General features: G+C 35.7%; 1 protein-coding gene across 4 annotated transcripts in view; it reads left to right on the forward strand.

The window, feature by feature from the left end:
• Positions 1–9707, forward strand: part of NLGN4X (neuroligin 4 X-linked) — a 188136-nt gene extending 178429 nt beyond the window's left edge. For all 4 annotated transcript variants that reach the window (XM_064437401.1, XM_064437426.1, XM_064437409.1 and 1 more), the window contains one exon: positions 3845–9707. In XM_064437401.1, the coding sequence (XP_064293471.1) occupies positions 3845–4694 (850 nt within the window). In that variant the 3' untranslated portion in view covers positions 4695–9707. The remainder of the gene's footprint in view (positions 1–3844) is intronic.
• The last annotated feature ends 8915 nt before the right edge of the window (positions 9708–18622 follow it).

Genomic DNA, 18622 nt, shown 5'->3' on the forward strand with positions numbered 1-18622 from the left:
TTCAAGTGCATTAATGTAACGGTTCCATTGTCCTGAGTGATAGTTAATGCTGTTGCAGAAATAGTTAAAATATGAATGGTATTTCAACATGTTATATGGAATTCAGGATAAAAGAAAACTTCATAGGATTCTCCATCATTCTTCCCGTGCCAATATCACCAGATATGAAACACTCAGTTCCCTCATTTGCCCTCCAGGTCAGCTACTATTTCACCTTGCGGACAGGAATGTGTGTTGCTCTTCAGTCAACATCCACTGCAGGCACATTTACTTTATATCACCTGAGAAAAAAATCAGTAAACAGCTACATGTTGAGTTTAGCAAAATCAGTGAAGGCTGAAAGTGGGGGAAAAAAAAGGTATAGGTGAAATCAGATGATTCTGCAAATTAATAAAAAAAAGACAAGAAAGACTATTTTATGGTCTTCTATCATAGAGAAGACAAGTTCAGGCATTTCATGATGGGGACATTTTTTGATGTAGAAGGTGTTTAAATTGATTTCTAAAGGTGGTGAAAATAAACAATAAGAGAGCAAAATAAACAATAATCATCAATTTCATTCTAACAATAGACGAAGGGAAAAAAAAAAGCCTTCCTGCCAACTGGTAAGATTGGGAAACAAGTTGCCTAGTCCTTATGAGAGCCATTACTGGAAGAAGTACAGAACTGAAAATATTATTCAGATTATATTTTTATCAAAATGATTGCAGTGGGTTTTAAGAGGAAGGTTTCCTAGCAGCCTTTTTTTCTGTAATTGCCCACTTGAGCCTCAAGAATGTCCAGAAACACAAGGTGATGTGAGAAGCTAAAAAGCAAAAGGGAATTTGAAGTTAAAGTAACAGGTCAAGAGTTTTGTCAAACAGTTGGTTTGATAGGAGAAATTCTTGTACGTGCATCTGTATTTTATGCCTAGCTATAATATTGGAAAAGTGTTCATAATAGGGTAAACTGCCCAACTCCCCAAGAAAAAGACTTAACATTTCATAACTTGTAACCTTATGATTTTATGAATTCTCTCCGGTGTACATAGAAGGAGGGCCAAGGAAAGTAAAAATCCTCTTATATATATCCAGTGAATATTTTTGGTAAATTATTATTAGTCTGTAAAACCAAGATGCGTGCATTATTAGATCCTCTATTGAGGACTGGACTTTGTTATTCTGCTTCCTTGTGGAAAAAAAAATTTAGACACTTATCCACCAAATTCAGAGAGAATATTCAGACTATTTATTCACTTATTAAGTGATCAACCCTAGAGTTGACGCCAATGGTAGAGTTCTGATACCCTAAGCAAAAAAAAAATTACTTCTTTGTAGGGCTGGATGGTCATTTTTCTGTTCCTTGTTTCAATGGACAGCTTCATGCCCATACACAGCCATGTAAACAGATCCTGAAACACAAGACTAGCCTCATGTAATGTAGTTTCCTCTCTTAAGTTTGGAGGAGGTGGCAGCATAACTAGCTTTTCCTAATAGATATAGTTAAAAAGAAGAGATGGAGGTAGGAAATGGAAGAGAGGGAAATGAAACAGAGGTTAATATTTACTTGTTTTGTAGGCTTTTTGTAGGGGAAGGAAACACTAATTTAAAAAATGTTTAGTTGCTAAAATCATCATCTGCTATCATTTTTATAGGGCCATAAAAAAAACCAAACCAAAACCAAAAAGAATTAAAAAAAAGTCAAGTCCAGCTTGGTTTACTGAAATGAGTCCTCAGCTTCTTCATCTCCTGTGCTATGTATCAAGTGTCACTCGTTTACATGAGCTAACTTAATTTATATGTCTTCTGTAGGTCCCTTCCCAGAGTCTTTTGTGCTGTAAATCAGAACAGCAAGTGGGGAGAAAACAAGATGGATTTTGTGCTGTATCTCTTGCAAGATTTTGAGTTTCTGACAAGAAAAATATTTTCATTTTGATGATCTTGCTGATTTTTAACTTGTTTTAGAATTTGTGTGTGGATCCCCAAAGTACTATAGTAGTAGATATATTGAATTGGGTCAGCATCTTCTCCTCTAAATTTGCCAAATCTTTCAGTCTGTTCTTTAAGAACAAAAGACATACTTTTATATTTCCTTCTTGAACACGTCAGAATCCCTCAAAGTAGCAGCATACATTTGTTACTGTAATGCTTGGAAATGGATATTTCTCCTCTAACTTCAACCAGGATGAACAATTACTAAGCAATTACCTTTTTGTTCAGAATTAACACAATTTAGCTAGCTATTACTACAAAAAATGAAAAATAAATAGATAAATGAAATAATCACAGTTCTGGAATCCCTAGTTTATATCTCATTGAGACTGAAAAGTTTTGATATAGTATAACATAGAGAAAAAAAAATACTAAACCCAAACAACCCAGAAACCCAAACCACCCAGAAAAACCCCAAACACCTAAACCCACAAGCATAAGTAAACAAAAGTACCAAAATTATATGGAAAAAGAATTCTTCCTTTCACTCAAAAAAAGGTAAGATAAATTCTTTCAGGTAAACAGATGAATACAGGAACCATGATATTATTAAAGTCAAATTACCAGTCTGGTTTAAAAACTAAGGAATAGCTCTTTATGAACAGCAAAGGAATGCTAAACTAGGCAATAACGTTCATGAGCTTTTGAAAATGGAAAAAGAAAAAAACTAAGATGCTTTAAAATTTGTATGGTATTCCCATAACATACATAACAGTACACTGGAAGAAAAGGAAAATATTAGAATCATTTTCACAGGAAATAAACTCATGCATATGGGAATAGAAGGGAGAATGGAAAGTTCTGAGAATAATGCACAGAAAATGAATCACGTACTCTCAGTATAATATATCACAGAGTCCCAGACAATATGCTTTGCTGCAAAAGAAGATTCAAACTAATGCACAACAGAATAGTAAGCTCAGTATCAGTAATTTTAAATTTCTGTATTTTTTCATGGCAAGAGGAGGTTATATTTACATACGGTTTACCAAAACTATAAGGATCCATAGACATTAACCACATTTAAATGCTTTTTGTGCCATTGGTTTGTCTTTATTCTGAACCATTAAGAAGAAAAGAAAAAAGAAAAGATGGCACAAACATAATTTCAACTGAATATTTTGGTTACCAGTTTTGAAATTATCTCTGAGAAGTGTACTACTTTTATCTGTACTACTGCTTAACTACTATAAAACTTGTCTATCTCAGCTAATACATTTCTCATCCCTACAAACTGGGACAGAATTAAGGGTCACTGGCCTATGGCTATTAAACATAGATACTTAGTAGAAATAAGCACATGGAACTTTAACATAGTAATCTCCTATTGCAAAAGATGGAAAGATTTGTGACATACAAATACTTCAAAGGCTTTTCCCTAAAGTAGATATTTTAACAAATTGGGACTAATAGCTCAGTAAAGGAACACAAAGAGGAATAGTTACCAGTTACATGTATTAGCCCTGCTACTTAATGTTTTGAAATTTTTTATGTAATATACACAGCCAGTAGAAATTCTTATGATCACATGGACTTCCAACATTGCCATAGGGATTAGATGTCCATATTGACTACGTGCAACAGTGGAAGTAGCAGTACCTTAAATGAGAAAGTGAATGTCAAACCTTGAGAAGAGCTGAACCTATACCTTTACTATGGGGAAAAGCAGTTAGTAGCTCTCTAAGACAGCTTTGTAGTATGATACTTAGTCACAGGACTTCGGATGAGGTTTTGAAAACTGAAACACAACCCTTTCTCCATTTTCATGTAAATAAGTATTATAGTGTCTGAGATGCACTGTACAGTAAGTAATTTCTGAATAACTTTTAAAGTTTTTTAATTACTGTAATATTGCTTGTTTTTATTTTTTGTAGCGATCCAAACCAGCCTGTTCCACAGGACACAAAGTTCATCCACACAAAACCCAACCGCTTTGAAGAAGTGGCCTGGTCCAAATACAATCCTAAAGACCAGCTTTATCTGCATATTGGCCTGAAACCCCGAGTTCGTGATCACTACCGAGCAACGAAAGTTGCTTTCTGGCTGGAGCTTGTACCGCACCTTCACAACCTGAATGAAATATTTCAGTACGTTTCCACAACAACTAAAGTGCCCCCTCCTGACATGACATCATTTCCTTATGTGACACGACGTTCTCCTGGTAAATTGTGGCCAGCCACCAAACGTCCTGCAATGACACCTGCCAACAATCCTAAACATTCAAAAGACACCCATAAAACAGCTCCGGAGGATACAACTGTTCTGATAGAAAACAAGCGGGATTACTCCACAGAGCTGAGCGTCACCATTGCTGTGGGGGCGTCCCTGCTGTTCCTCAATATTTTAGCTTTTGCTGCATTATATTACAAGAAGGACAAGCGGCGTCACGAGACTCACAGGCGCCCTAGCCCCCAGAGGAACACAACCAACGATATCGCACACATACAAAATGAAGAGATTATGTCATTGCAGATGAAACAGCTAGAACATGACCATGAGTGTGAATCACTGCAGGCCCATGACACACTGAGACTAACCTGTCCACCTGACTACACGCTTACTTTGAGAAGATCCCCAGATGACATCCCACTAATGACACCCAACACCATAACCATGATTCCAAATACATTAACAGGAATGCAGCCTTTGCATACTTTCAACACCTTCAGTGGAGGACAAAACAGTACAAATTTGCCCCATGGACATTCAACCACTAGGGTATAGCTCAGCCCTTTCCCCCTCTACCCTCACAAGCCACTTGGAAGAAAGAAAAAACAAATAACAAAAAAAGAGGAAAAAGTTATAATACCATCCATTGAACACCTTGTCAAAATCTAAAGTAAAAACAAGTGAAAGAGAAGGACAGTTATTATTTTCTTACTGATCCTTCCCACAGAAACTCTCTGATGTTAAAGATCAACTACAAACCCTGTGAAATGTGAAAAGTGTACATTGCTGTTACGATACTGCTTTAAGATCTCAGCCACTTTGATTGAAAGTTGAGGCCGGAAGAAGTCACTTTAAATGGTGTTTTGAGTGTAACAACAGAGTCTTCTGGAACACAGAGCCAGTGACTGTACAGGTGTTTTGTTTTGGGTTGCTTTTTTTTTAATAAATAAAATAATAATTAAAAAATCTTTATGTGCCATACCATGAATGGCCCTTGTTAACACAAAGACATCACCATGGGCTTTTACCCAGCATATGAAGCTGTAATCCAGATGGGGGAAATAGAATTTTATTATTAAAAACAAAAATGAAAAAAAAAGAGGAGGACTGACTATGCAGTAAAATACGTATAGTTCTGTGCAAAGAGATGACTTGCCAGCCTGAACTATATTTAAAGAAACTTTGTAAAAATGTACATAGCTGTGAGTTTAAAAACAAACAGAACAAAAAAAAAAAAAAAAAAAAAAAGAAGCTTTTATTGATGTTTTCAGTTTGAAAAGAGCTTTTAGAAAGATTGTGCATTCGGTTGTGACCTATGTGTATATACATTAGTCATATCACCTCTGTTTCCTCCAAGTCCAAAGGAGGAGTTTCTTCTTAATTACTAGTGGTAAACAAAAACCATGAGTTTTTTCTAACATGTTTCATTTATATGAGGCCATGGTGTCATGCAGAAGATACAGTTGTCTGTGTGACCTGCATATTTTCTCATACAGGTTACACTAGTGCATGTTAAAGTATTCATAGGAGATTGTTGTTCTTTTCTGAAACTTTTTTTTTATAATTTAATTTTGTGTTAGCCTTTGTTAAATTGCAACACAGCAATGGATTGGAAAATGGAGAAAAAAAACACATGAAAGAAAATAATTACTATTATAAGCTTGTTGAACTGAACCAAGAAACATTCAATAATATATATTCAGAGTCCAGTTTGTAGTTCTTGGTTATTGTGATACATTAGGAAGACTTTTGTGCCCTGACAAAAGCAAAGAAAGCCTGTGTTTTGGTCAGCCTTTTCTGAGGAAAACTAGCTCTATATTCACCAGCAGTTGCAGTGGAATCTCAGCTGAGAAAGCACCTTCTTAGCTTTGCTAAAAGAAATAAAACCACAATATGAAAGTGGGGAAATGGTGGGTTGGTTGGCTGGCTGTTTCTTGAAGTGTTCAGAAATGATCAGTGTGTAAAGAACTTCTCTGCCCAGTATCCTGTTTTGTGCTTGAGAGCATACCTGTCAGAAAACACCTTTTTTTGCTGATTTATTACACAGCAGTCCCATAGTCACTGAACAATATGGAGAGAGAAGCAGAGATGTCATCAGCTGTTCTGCATCTGAATAAAACTGAAAGTCCTGGAGAGCATCACTTTCAGGAAGGGCAAAATTCTTAGCTGGTTGTTCCATTCTGCCCTTCCTTCACTAGAAAACCAGGGGCCAAGCAGAGCTATCAAACAAAGGAACTTAGCAGTTTGATTCAAACAACAGATTTGAATGTGAAAAGCTAGAGATAGGTTCTCGCAGATGAAGATTGCTTTATATTTTGTCTTTGAAAATTACTCCATCATCAAGATAGTAACCAAAGATATTTGAACAAATTGGTCTGCACTTGAACATAATTATCCCAGATGTATTTTTTATTATTAATTCACAACTAAGCTGCATCAATATCATATGTCCCATAAGTATCTAACACAAGATGCCTTGTACCTCTTCTTGTTTTCTATGCTTTTTGTTTTCTAATAAAATGTCTTGGAATAGTCACCCCTACAAATAAAATCAAAGACAAGGTGATTCACTGAGGTCTATTCATCTGCACAGCTCCTTCTTGTAGCAGGCAGTAAAACAGGTTCTGAAGGAAGGAAATAAAAAGAAAGTTAATGACATGATAAAAATGCAACATATGGCTGATATAATCCTTTATCTGTAATAAATGTTCTGTAAACCAGACCTGAATGCTCAGGTTGGAATGTGATGAAGCAACAACCCCAAAGTACAAGTAGTAGCAAATGGAAAACATTTTTTTTTTCACTGATCTGTCACATAATGTTGATTAAAGCTGACTGTATACCAGGCCATTTCCACCACCTATGTAATGCCTCAGCTGAGATGCAGCAGTTCATAACTGTTAAAAAAAAGGTAAAAAAAAAAAAGAGAAAAAAAAAAGAAAAAAAAAGAAAAAAGTAAAAAAAGGTAATGATGCTTGGCATCATAATCAGTTGGGTATGTTTGTAATGTGAATTACAGTATTGTTTAGTACTTCCAATTGTCTTCTGCTAGCAATATGTACAGTACTGTGTCAGGCTTGTGACATTTGGGTAAAAAAAAGTTCCTGTAAGTGAATGATTTTAGCTTTTAAAAGTAATTACAATCAAGTTGATTTAATAATTTGATACATCTGGACTGATGTATGATTTATAGAGGGAACAGATTTATAGGGTCTTCATAGAATTCTATAATAATGATATCAAAATATACTTTGCAAACTGTAAAAGAAAAACAAAAGTACTTTCCCAGGCTTATATTCCTGACCTTAAGAGGCACGCAGGGTTTAATGGTTTCTTCTGTTATTGTTTTGCAATTTTTGTTTTTTTTGCCTTAAGTAATGATAGAAGATATATATGGCTGGACACATATGTATAAACTTTTCAGCAGCATTTTTAATAATAAAATATCACAGTATTTTCTAATGCTTTGTGCAAAGAACTACGTGTTCATCCTTTTGTGTAGAAAGTCTTTCAGAGGTGTTCTTCTGCCCCATCTGCATTTCATTATCTAATGTAAACAATGCCTTGATACACAGTACAAAAATATTAAAGTAACAGAGGTTGCACTTCTAAGTTAGCATTGAGTTTTCATGGCTTTTGTAGTTCTATAAGCCTGCCAGTAAAAGAAAAGAAGCTCAGACAATGACAACATAAGAGAATAAGCTCCATATATTTATTACCTGTACACACTGCAACTCCCATTGAAGCAATGGTTTAATTATTCTGTTAGTATTTTCTGTGGCACTGAAAAAAAGAGCTTAGGTAAGCAGCTTCCCATATTAGTGTAGAGCTTAGCAGCTGAAAAATGTATCTTCCAAACTAGGGATCAAACTAATTCAGATAAATCCAATACATCCAGCCTCCACAAGTAAATATACTTTCATTTTATATTTAAAATTTAGATAAACAATGAGTTTTGTTAGGAAAAATATGTAGGAGTAGCAATATAAGTTACTCATATATATTTAAGGGATTTACATATATTGCAGGTTTGTTAATATTCTTCCTTCAAAAGCTGAGTAAGTAAATATAATTTGTTCTTTTATGCTTTATCAACCAGGTTCTCTTTCACTAGAAAGGTACATAGACATTTTAGTAATTTGAGCTGGTTATTGTTTGCTTTCTGTAACTATTGTTATAAGACCCCACCTGGAGTGCTGCATTCAGCTCTGGGGCTCCCAACATAAGAAGGACGTGGACCTGTTGGAGCGAGTCCAGAGGAGGGCCATGAAGATGATCAGAGGGCTGGAGCACCTCTCCTATGAAGACAGGCTGAGAGAGTTGGGGCCGTTCAGCCTGGAGAAGAGAAGGATCCAGGGAGACCTTATAGCAGCCTTCCAGTACCTGTAGGGGGTCTACAAGGAAGCTGGAGAGGGGCTTTTTATAAGGGCATATAGTGATAGGACAAGGGGTAATGGCTTTAAACTGAAAAAGGGTAGATTTAGATTAGATATAAGGAAGAAATTCTTCCCTCTGAGGGTGGTGAGGCACTGGAACAGGTTGCCCAGAGAATCTGTGGAAGCTCCATCCCTGGAAGTGTTCAGGGACAGGTTGGACGGGGCTTTGAGTAACTTGGTCAAGTGGAAGGTGTCCCTGCCCATGGCAGGAGGGTTGGAACTAGATGATCTTTAAGGTCCCTTCCAAGCGAAACCAGTCTATGATTCTATGATATGATTCTGCTGAATAGAGGTACTAACAATAATGTCAGATGAATTTTGAGCATATTATTGAAGAGTATTTGCAAAGAAAAATTTCTGACTGATTCATTTCAGATTTTTGATAAGAAGAATCAAGCCTCTAAGATAGAAACATATTATGTGCCTACTGACCTAATCAAGCAGCTTGAATTTTGAATATTGAATTTGTATATAAAGCTTTTGCAAATAAACTGCAGATTTAGAATTGTTCAGCAAATATGTTTAATTACAGGTACACTTTGAAATTCCACAGCTTGCTCTGAGATAATTCATACACAAGAAAAGGGGTTACAGTTGTGTCATTTCTGTGAACTGTTCACCTTAAATTGCTAGGTGAACTCAATAAATTACCTTCTTTTCAGTTAATCAATTTCACATTAAAAAAAAAAGCTTCAGAAGTTTATTCATGTTAACTAAATATTGTGTTGTTTTATTTCTTTACTGTCTGAAATAGAAATTTTCACATTCTTATGTTCCTGCTTTGACTTTGCAAAGAGTATGACAATTTAATGGTATTTAATATCACATAAAAATCATATGAAATAATACCATGACAATTATGTGCTTGTCTCAGATTTGTAGTTTTACATTTGTATTATTTTATTGTTGTCAACTGTTTCTCGTATTTTCACCTACAGCTGTTTGACATCACAAACCTCATCAGCCTGAATCTCTCCAGAGGCCAATAACAGCTGGTAAAAACTGGGATCTTCATCCCACCAGAAATTATGATATTATGTATTTAATATCATAATATGTGAAAAAGCTTCTCAGCACCTCACATTAGCTTGAAAGCACGATATGAAGCTTTTATTAACACAAATGAAAAATAAGGAAGGGGTTTGGAAATGTCTAAAGATCTTGTTTGAGCTGTAGCATAATAAATAACATTTCACTTTGGGATGAATTTTTGATTCAAACCATTTTGTTTGATGTTCCACTGTGGCCACCAAGGTCCTCACTGTGTCTTCTAAAGGTTATGTTTTAAGGAAGTTATGCTTTCTCAGTCTTTTATAGCCCACCCAGACTACTTTATCCAAATTTTACTGTGGTAAAGAAATATAGATCACTCAGGGATGATGTAGACACAATCCAGTCACAAAGTCCAGACCAGAGACAGAATTTTGTCATAAACCAAGTGAATGGCAGCTCCCTTGAGACACAGCAGTAATTAAGGAGAATGTGCATCAATATTCCAATAATTCAAATGTAAAATAAGCATATAACAAATTAGGTACATTGCAATTTTTTTTCAGTGGAAAGTTGACAAATTTTTGCAATATCTACATTTCCCCAAGTTAATTTTCCACCCCTTCCCCACAAAGAATAACAAAATATTTTCAGCCAGTTCTAGTAATTTCTGGAATATCCACTTATGTAAATAAGAAATTAAATGGATGACATCTTTTTGTTTTCCCTCCTACATGAAGTGCTCAAGTACTGAAAGCATAAAAACCTCTTCCTCTACTGCCTTTTATCAGGGTTTATAGATTATCCAGATGCTTCAGAATAATCCCATTCCCAAAAGTCCAGATTTAAGTAAAAGCAAAAATCCAGACACAGAACTGGCAGGTATTGACTTTGACTTAGACTGGACAGTAGAGTTATGTTTCTCTCCAACAGCCAAAGATATGGCACAAAAATACAGTGAACTTTATCTACATTTTATTTTTAAAAGTTGCATTTCTAGAGACCACTTTCTCTTTTTTCAGCCTTTGACATCTGACGTCATGCTTTTTGCTGTACCTAACTGACAGCCCTCACTCATTTCATGTCATCTCATGTCTTTTATCACTATTTTATCAGATACTTCGCTGAGAGGTTTAGATATGTTTTCATGTGGGGTTTGGGTTTTTTTTTGTCTGTCACAACAGTTAAGTTTGGCCCCAGGTTTGTTCCATTCTGTGCTGTATGACTGTGAGAAATCATTTTTCATCTGACATTTTCCTTGCTGCTTTTGGTATTAAAAAACTTCAATTGAAGGAGTATTTACATGACGGTATTCATGCATCACTGAAATGCATCAGTCCCTATGGCGGTCTGCACTTTGTGCCAGCCCAACAGTTTTGGTTTGACATACTATATGTCTTAGTGGGAAGCGTCAGCTTGGAGCCTGGCTCTCCTGTTACTCTGCAGTTTATGTTATTGTTATTATTCACTGTTGGCATTCACTTCTTTTCTATATTGATCTTTAATCACGGGTAAATTAAATTAGTCTGTCATTCTATCCCACAGCAAGGTTTCTCAAACCCTAAAAGGTCATTGTCCTTAATTCTTGTTTCGATACAGCTAATTACAATCTACCATCAAAACATAAAAACCTTTCTAGGCCATTTGTATTTCCTGATTCTCCCGTCAGTGCAGACTATAACGGGGGCTGGCACAGTTAGCCTGTATGACAAGAAATCACCAAGTGCCTTTCACTTGGTGGGGGCTTGTTTCGCATATCTGGGGAAATAAATACGATTACCATTTTCCTGCATCAAAATTTCATTACATCGTATCAAAGATAAGCAAGACCTAAGGTAGAATTCATAGAAACTGCCAATACTGAGGGTCATGCTCTAGTATTCTGCACTGGTGGTTATTTTGTAAAGGCAACAATTTGGAGGCTGATAGAGAGCAGCTGCATGAGTGCTTAGTACACTTCAGTCACTGGATATCTCACTTCAGAAGTTAGAATGGAATTTGTGGATTTCAGGAAATTGAAGATGATAAAGAAGTATTTTTAATGGATTTTGTGCTTTCAAGAATGCTTATCAGCAGCAGCAAAGAAACTGCAGGAAGAATTGTTTTACATAGGAACCAAACGCAAATTGTTTCTCAATGAATTTGACAGGAAGACATAAGGTACATTGTGATATGATATGACTTCAAAATAATGTGGTGGATTTCTTCTGTGTGAAGGGCCAACAGAAAAAAGGACAAGTACCTCAAAGGATATATTTGTTCAGGGACTAGTCAAATGAAATCACTGCAGATAATGAGATTATAATGGGACTTTGAATAGAGATGTTGTGTCATAATGCTATACCATATGGATTTAGATATGTTGAACATAATCTACAGTGCTCATCTGGGTATTGAGAAGTATAAAATTAGATCCCAAGATGTCCTACTTTAGCCAGACAACAGTGCTGCCATGGTAGATAATACAGTAAAGTGAAATGTGCACTTGTGTCAGGGAATGACAAAAGAAACATTCAACTCATTTATTCCAAGAAAGGCAAAGTGCCAGACCCAGTAAATAGGGAACAATGACAGTATAAGAGAGGCACAGGTCCTGCCTGGAGAACCATATGCATGTGTAGGCCAATGGAGGGATTATGCTCCAAATCTGGTTTTTTCCTCACTTTTCTCAGTGGGAGGCAGGGCATGGAGAGGGAAGGTCCCTGGAATATGCTGTGTTCCAGTAGCCACTGGCCCTTGAGCCTTCAAAAATCACTGACAACTGATATATGTTAGAGGTCCCTCTAAGCTGGAGCTGGGACCAAGAAGCAAGGGACAGAAACTCTTTGCTTACTGCTAGCACTTTTTTTCTCTTCTCACTGAAGGACAGACAGGAAGAAGTAACGGAAGAAGAGTAACGTGTTACGTGTTGCCAGCTTTCCGCAGTACTCATGGAGAGCTAGCCAAGCTCCTTACTCAGTTTTCAGTAGGGCTGCCAGCTGCAAAAAAGGGAATGGAGGCACTTGAGGAGTAGTGGTCAATGAGGATGTTGCTGAAGATGGGACGACACACTTGCTGAGTTGATTTGTGAGGCTTCAATGCCTCTCTCTCACATTATAATGGGCTTATTAAAAAATTTCTATGCTGCTCCCCAGACTGTAGATTCTGCACCATTAATTTAGCAGAAAGTCAGTAAGAATGTGATTAAAAATTAATCAAATAAAAATTTCATTACCAAAATTAGAGCTCCAGCATATGTAAGAGAAGTAATACTCAGTGTTGCTTGAATATTGTGACCTAACTTCAGATGTGTCATCATATCTCCCAATCAGACACTTACAATAAGAGTTTTGATGGAAGCACTAAGATAAATCATCAGGTGTACATGCACATAGCTAGGATCTGGTGTTTCATTTGCAACAGCTCTATAAATTGCTGGTTCAATAAATAATAAGTTGAACTTACTTACCTTTTCTTGCTGACTCTGTGGGATGTGAAGTAATATATGCCAAGGACACATGGAACAACAGCCAGCAGCTCTCAGACCTGCATAACACAGCTAAAGAAAAATGAAGACATACATTGCTGGAACTTTGGACAGCTGAGACCTACATTAGGAGCCTGGTCTTCTTCAGCTCCTGCTACCAACTGACCATCCAGATCTTAAGTTTAATGAATTCTCCTGTGGAGAACCGTTTCTTCCTCCAGAAGGCTACCATGTAGCTAGGGACTAACATGGACTGAAAACAAAAAATATCTCCTCAGGGTGTTGACAAAATCTCAGTGACTGCACTGACCTTTGCAGAGCAGGTTTACAAATGTCCTTGGCACTCAGTAGTTTACTAATAGACGACCAATAAGAAATAGAAAAATCTATTCAGTAACTACCACGTGAGACATAATGCCAACCACAAAACAAAAATGCACATAATTTCTGTCAATAACTGTGGTTTAGAAACACTTCAGCAATTTCCAAAAATCCATACAAATATAGCAAAACACACTTAATAATCTGGAGAATGCAGGTAATCCTGGAGGAATAGGGAAACACTAGAAAGCACAGATGTGTACATTTGTACTAAAATGATGATAATTCTCCATTTTGAAATCAAGATCTGAACTCATACTTATTTGCTGCCTGGAATTATTTGGGTTTATGCCTTTTTGCATAGTTGGGAGGTTTACACATTCTGAACTTGTAGAGTTTTACTGTCATCTCTGCTTTCCTTAAAAATAGTGTAATTAACACTTTTAGTGTATTAATTACTAGAGTTAATAGTCCTTAAAAATAGTATGATTAACAATGGGGAAATTAACACATTTTAGTCATCACAATGATTGCCTGAAGGAGACAGTAAAGTTGTTTGAGAGACAACATGTTTGAACATACAGCTTTTTACAACTGCCAAATTCTTATTGATCTTTGTCACTGTAAGTCAATTCTTTCATGTTTTCCAAATTATACCTTTATGAGTAGGTAAGATGGCACTGTCCCTTTTAATTCCACAGGAACAGTTGCTTTAGTTCTGAAGAAGATGACTAATTATTACTTTCTGTGTTGTTTTTTTTTTTTTATTTTCCAGATGTTAAGAAAACAAAGTTAAAGTATAATACCATTTTTCTCCTTCTTGATGGGGTAGAGTCCCATCCAACCTGACATTTCTTAACAGTGTAATTTTTTCCTTCAGGAATAATTTAGAAACTTACAAACCAAATGCAAACTGATTCAAAGAGGTAAACAAAACCTTTTTTTTTTTTAATAAAGTAGAAAATTATAATTTATTTTTTAAAAAAACATACTGTATTGCTTTTACTTCTGAGATTATTATATGCCTCCACAACTTTAGCAATTGGTTTCAGTTTCTGCATTGCAAGCTTTGAAATGTTATAAAAATATGAAAACAATATAACAGGATATTTAATTTGGGCAAATAAATTATTTCAATAAGCAATATGATGATTTATGTGCAAATACAGAACCTTTGTAGGAACTCTTGCTAACTGAGGTTTTTTGGATCTAAAAGTCTACATATTTAGATATCTGGGATGCATTTCTACACCTATCTATATGTGCAGATATAATTATAACATATATATATAGATACATGGTTATTATCTGCTTCCTTGCTGCCAGTTTTCAATGTCATAATATAAAAGCTATTTTCAATTAGTTATGAGCCACAGAATATGAAAAGTACCAATGCATTTCACAGGTATTTTGGAACTGGTCCTTTTAAACACATTTCTTTTCCAGAGAGATACACAAGCTTTTGCTCAGAAGATGCACACACAAACGTAACTAAGTGAAAGGTGAGAAGATAATATCTTGTCTATTTTCACTCACTTGGTGAAAATAACTCCTCAGCTGCAATAGTTCTGTTGTGGAATCTAGTCCTCAGCTCTTCCTCAGAGAAAAAGAATGAATCCCATTCATCTGTGAAAAATGAGGTTACAGAAATGTGGGTAAAAGCAAGTGATGCAGAATGGATAAAACCAAATCAGGAAGACGGCAGGAGCTACAGAAGAAACGTGGCTGTTAACCAAGGACAGGTGAGGAGGAGGTGGGAAGTGATCTGAGCTGGAATTGACTGAACTCGGAGTACAGAAGAAGTATAAAGCAGAAACCAGGAAGAGAAAAGGACCAGAAAGCACATAACTGTTCTGAATAGAAGTTCAGCAAATAGTGCACAGGACAAAGAAGTAATACTGGACTGCCAAGCTGTGTTTGCATTAGTATTTTTGCTTGGATCAGGAATATACTGTTAAAGGAAATCTCTCAATCCCCATTTATCAGATTTTCCTCACAGACTAAACTTTGATGTGCATTGCAAGCAGTCTTGGAGCAGATGAGCTGGAGTCCTTTTGCATGAAGGTATATACTGAAAGGCATGATCTAGGAATGCACCTCATACCTCCAAGCAAACCACTGAGATTTGTGGATGCAAACGATTCTCGGACACTTCCGCACAGCCCTGGCATCAGTCCTTGTCCCTCTTGTATTTAACTGGCTAGCAGTTCAGTAATATGGCCTGTGGGTATAAATGACAGACTTTTCCTGCCACTTCAAGGCTAATTCATCCTGCTGTTTAAGTTCAGTTCATAGCATAGTGCCTGCCTTTGATTTCAGTACCAAAATTCATCCTAAACTGCCAAGTCCTAAAACAATTTACAGAACACTCATTTTTAAATTCTCCTCAACACTACAAATAAGGGAAAGGGCAAGTCCCACCACTGCCTTTGCACAACAGATTAGACTCAGAAAAGGATATTTTTTTTCACTTTTATTTTAGATAGAGCAGGCACACATGTAATACTAAATCTAATTCTGCACCTGGTGGTTGAAGGATTCAACAGTGCACTGAAATTTACTTGTCCACTTCAGAACCAGAAATCTTTAAAAAATATTTTAGTGGAAAAATACACACCTTTTGTACTATGTTATATGTTCCTAACACTGACCTAAAATGCCAGCCACTTGTGGATGTTGGGAGTGGACACATGCAACAAAAATGAAAAAAAAAAAAGTATGACAACTTTAAAAGTTTTTATTATTTTAATGCCTCATTTTATTTTGTTCCTTTTTCGTTATCAAATCTAGGCACTGCCTAGCACAATTTCTTTATAAACCTTATTTTACTCACTTTGGTAATTATTTTCATTACAATATCTGGGGGACAATGAATTATGAATTTCCATGTTAGATTGCATGGTTCTTCTCTGCTTATATCTTCTAAGTAAATATTACAGCCATGGACAACAGATTTGTCATTCCACTCTGCAAAAAGAAGAGATAAGTATGTTTTCTGGTTTCTTTTCTGTACCAGACATAGTAAGGCTTTTCGTGTCAAAGCTGGGCTTTTTGTTGTTTCAGTCTTGGATATTCCAGTTACAAGCCCCTGTGTTAACTAAGAAAGGGACACAGCGCAACACATGCTTTCCATACTTTCATGACAATTCTGATATCAGATCAAATGAGAGAACTCGTAGCATGTCTCATAATGTACTGCAAAGCCCAAATTTTGGGATTTTCTCAATTTAAAGGCATGTAGAAACATACCTCTTTCAGTCCAATAGCTAGCTTGCAACAGCGTCTTTATGCAAAAACAAAACAAACCAAACCAAAACAAACAAAAAATCCAATCCAAAATATTTACATATTTCTGAAAGACAAAACTATAGAAGACATCCTACTCTCAGAGAAAACAAAACTTGCATCTATACTGAATGTGATCCACATCACATGTGGTAGCCACTAGTCTAAAGACAGGTCTTCTGTGGTCTTCAGAAGTACAAATGAACAGAACCATTTTTAAAATAAATTATCTTTGTTGAGTAAAATAGAGATTAAGTTTGATTAAATTCAAAATTTTTAAAGACAGTACTTTAAATCTCATTTAACTTCTCTTTTCCTCTCTTTCGTCTACTAGATTAAACTTTAAAGGGTCTCAAGACTTCCTATACATGTGAAATCTTTAGGAGGAACTTATACAAAATAACACATTAGTCTAAAGAATCAAAGTAGAACAGCTGTACATAGAGTTATCGTATTTTATATTCATGGTGAAATTGCATGAATAAAACCCCCCCCAAAATCCATTGATATTTAGAAGAAAAAGGAAATTTAACCTAAAGTAATATAGCTGCATTGAGTTTTTAATGCAGTTGTGAGTGAGGGAGTCAAAACATTGTATTACCTTAAATAAGCAAAATGTCCTATTTTAGCAAATCTATCTCTCCATACAAAATTTTAGGATTAGAGGGCTTAAAAGTGCAATTTGCATAAAGTAATTTCAAGTCAAGCAACAAAATTAAACAGGGATGTCCTCAAACCTGATTAAAATATTTTCTTTTCTTTAGTGAACAGCTGTATTATGTCAGCTTGATCATTATTATGTTCTGAATATCTGAATCTCCCATGCATGCATAAAATTTTTTACTACAATGTTTTAATCAGACTAATTTTCCCAAAACAGATTTTGACGTATATTGAATAAAATAATTAGAAATGGTAATCAAAAAGAAATCAAAATAAGAACTAAGAAAGATGGTTAGTAAAAGTAAGAAATACTTGATGGCTTTAATCATGGGTACAGGTGAAAAGTGTGAAGTATTGTAATGCCTCACATAAAAGCTGAAGTCATGAAAATTATGGTATATTGGCAAAGAAGATTTGACCTTTAAAAGGCAAAGTTTCTGCTGTGCAGGTATTTCATTTTCTGAAATTCTTTAAACATTTCTGGGATATCTTATTTGTAGCCCCCGCGAACAAATTTGCCATAGTAGAATAAGAAACAAAAATATTTCTATTGCATTTATATGTATAACCCCCCCAATAAAAAGGTAATATTTAGTTAATTAGAAGAAAAGCAAACCTATTTAGTTATAAGACGTTCCAAGAAAATTAGAACTTCTGTATCTGGTTGTTACTATAGTTGTTAGGTCTGCTTTTCATAACCCAGTGCCCTAACACAATAAGAAAATCTGAAATGATAAAAGCTCCTTATCTTTAAATCATTATGAAGGGGAAGCAGGTAATAACATTGTTTTAAAGGATGCAGTGAAAACAGTCCTTGCCTCATTCACACATGGAGTATGCAAACATGAATGGAAAAGCATTCTCAACAGATGTTCAGAAATGCATGTTCCCATAAAGAAAATGCTTTTATTGCTGTTGAAGTATTTGGAAAACACAGCTATTCTTTAATTCGCTCTATTCCTTAACAGCTTTTTCCATGATACTTAATATCAACAAATCAGATGATCTACGCACTCAAAAGGGCTGATGCGTAAATACTCCAGAGCACAGTGATTTGCAGATTTAGGAAATAATACACATATTAGTGTGACAGTCTTAGTGGTTTAGGAAATGGCCTCTTACTGGCTGCTTTCTTGTTTATAATTGAACAAGATGATTATTCCACCAGGCAAGTGGAGCTCCTTCTTCCTGTTCAGCTCAGGCTGGGAATAAGGAGGAAGACTAGAAAGCATTCAGCAGCTCAGGACTGCTCCATCCTGGTTCAACTGCAACCGTCCTTGAAGATATTCAGACCTGTGAATGAGGAAATAGTTTTCTGATTT

The sequence above is a fragment of the Phalacrocorax carbo genome, chromosome 1 (genome assembly GCF_963921805.1).
Source record: "Phalacrocorax carbo chromosome 1, bPhaCar2.1, whole genome shotgun sequence".
NCBI lineage: Eukaryota > Metazoa > Chordata > Aves > Suliformes > Phalacrocoracidae > Phalacrocorax > Phalacrocorax carbo.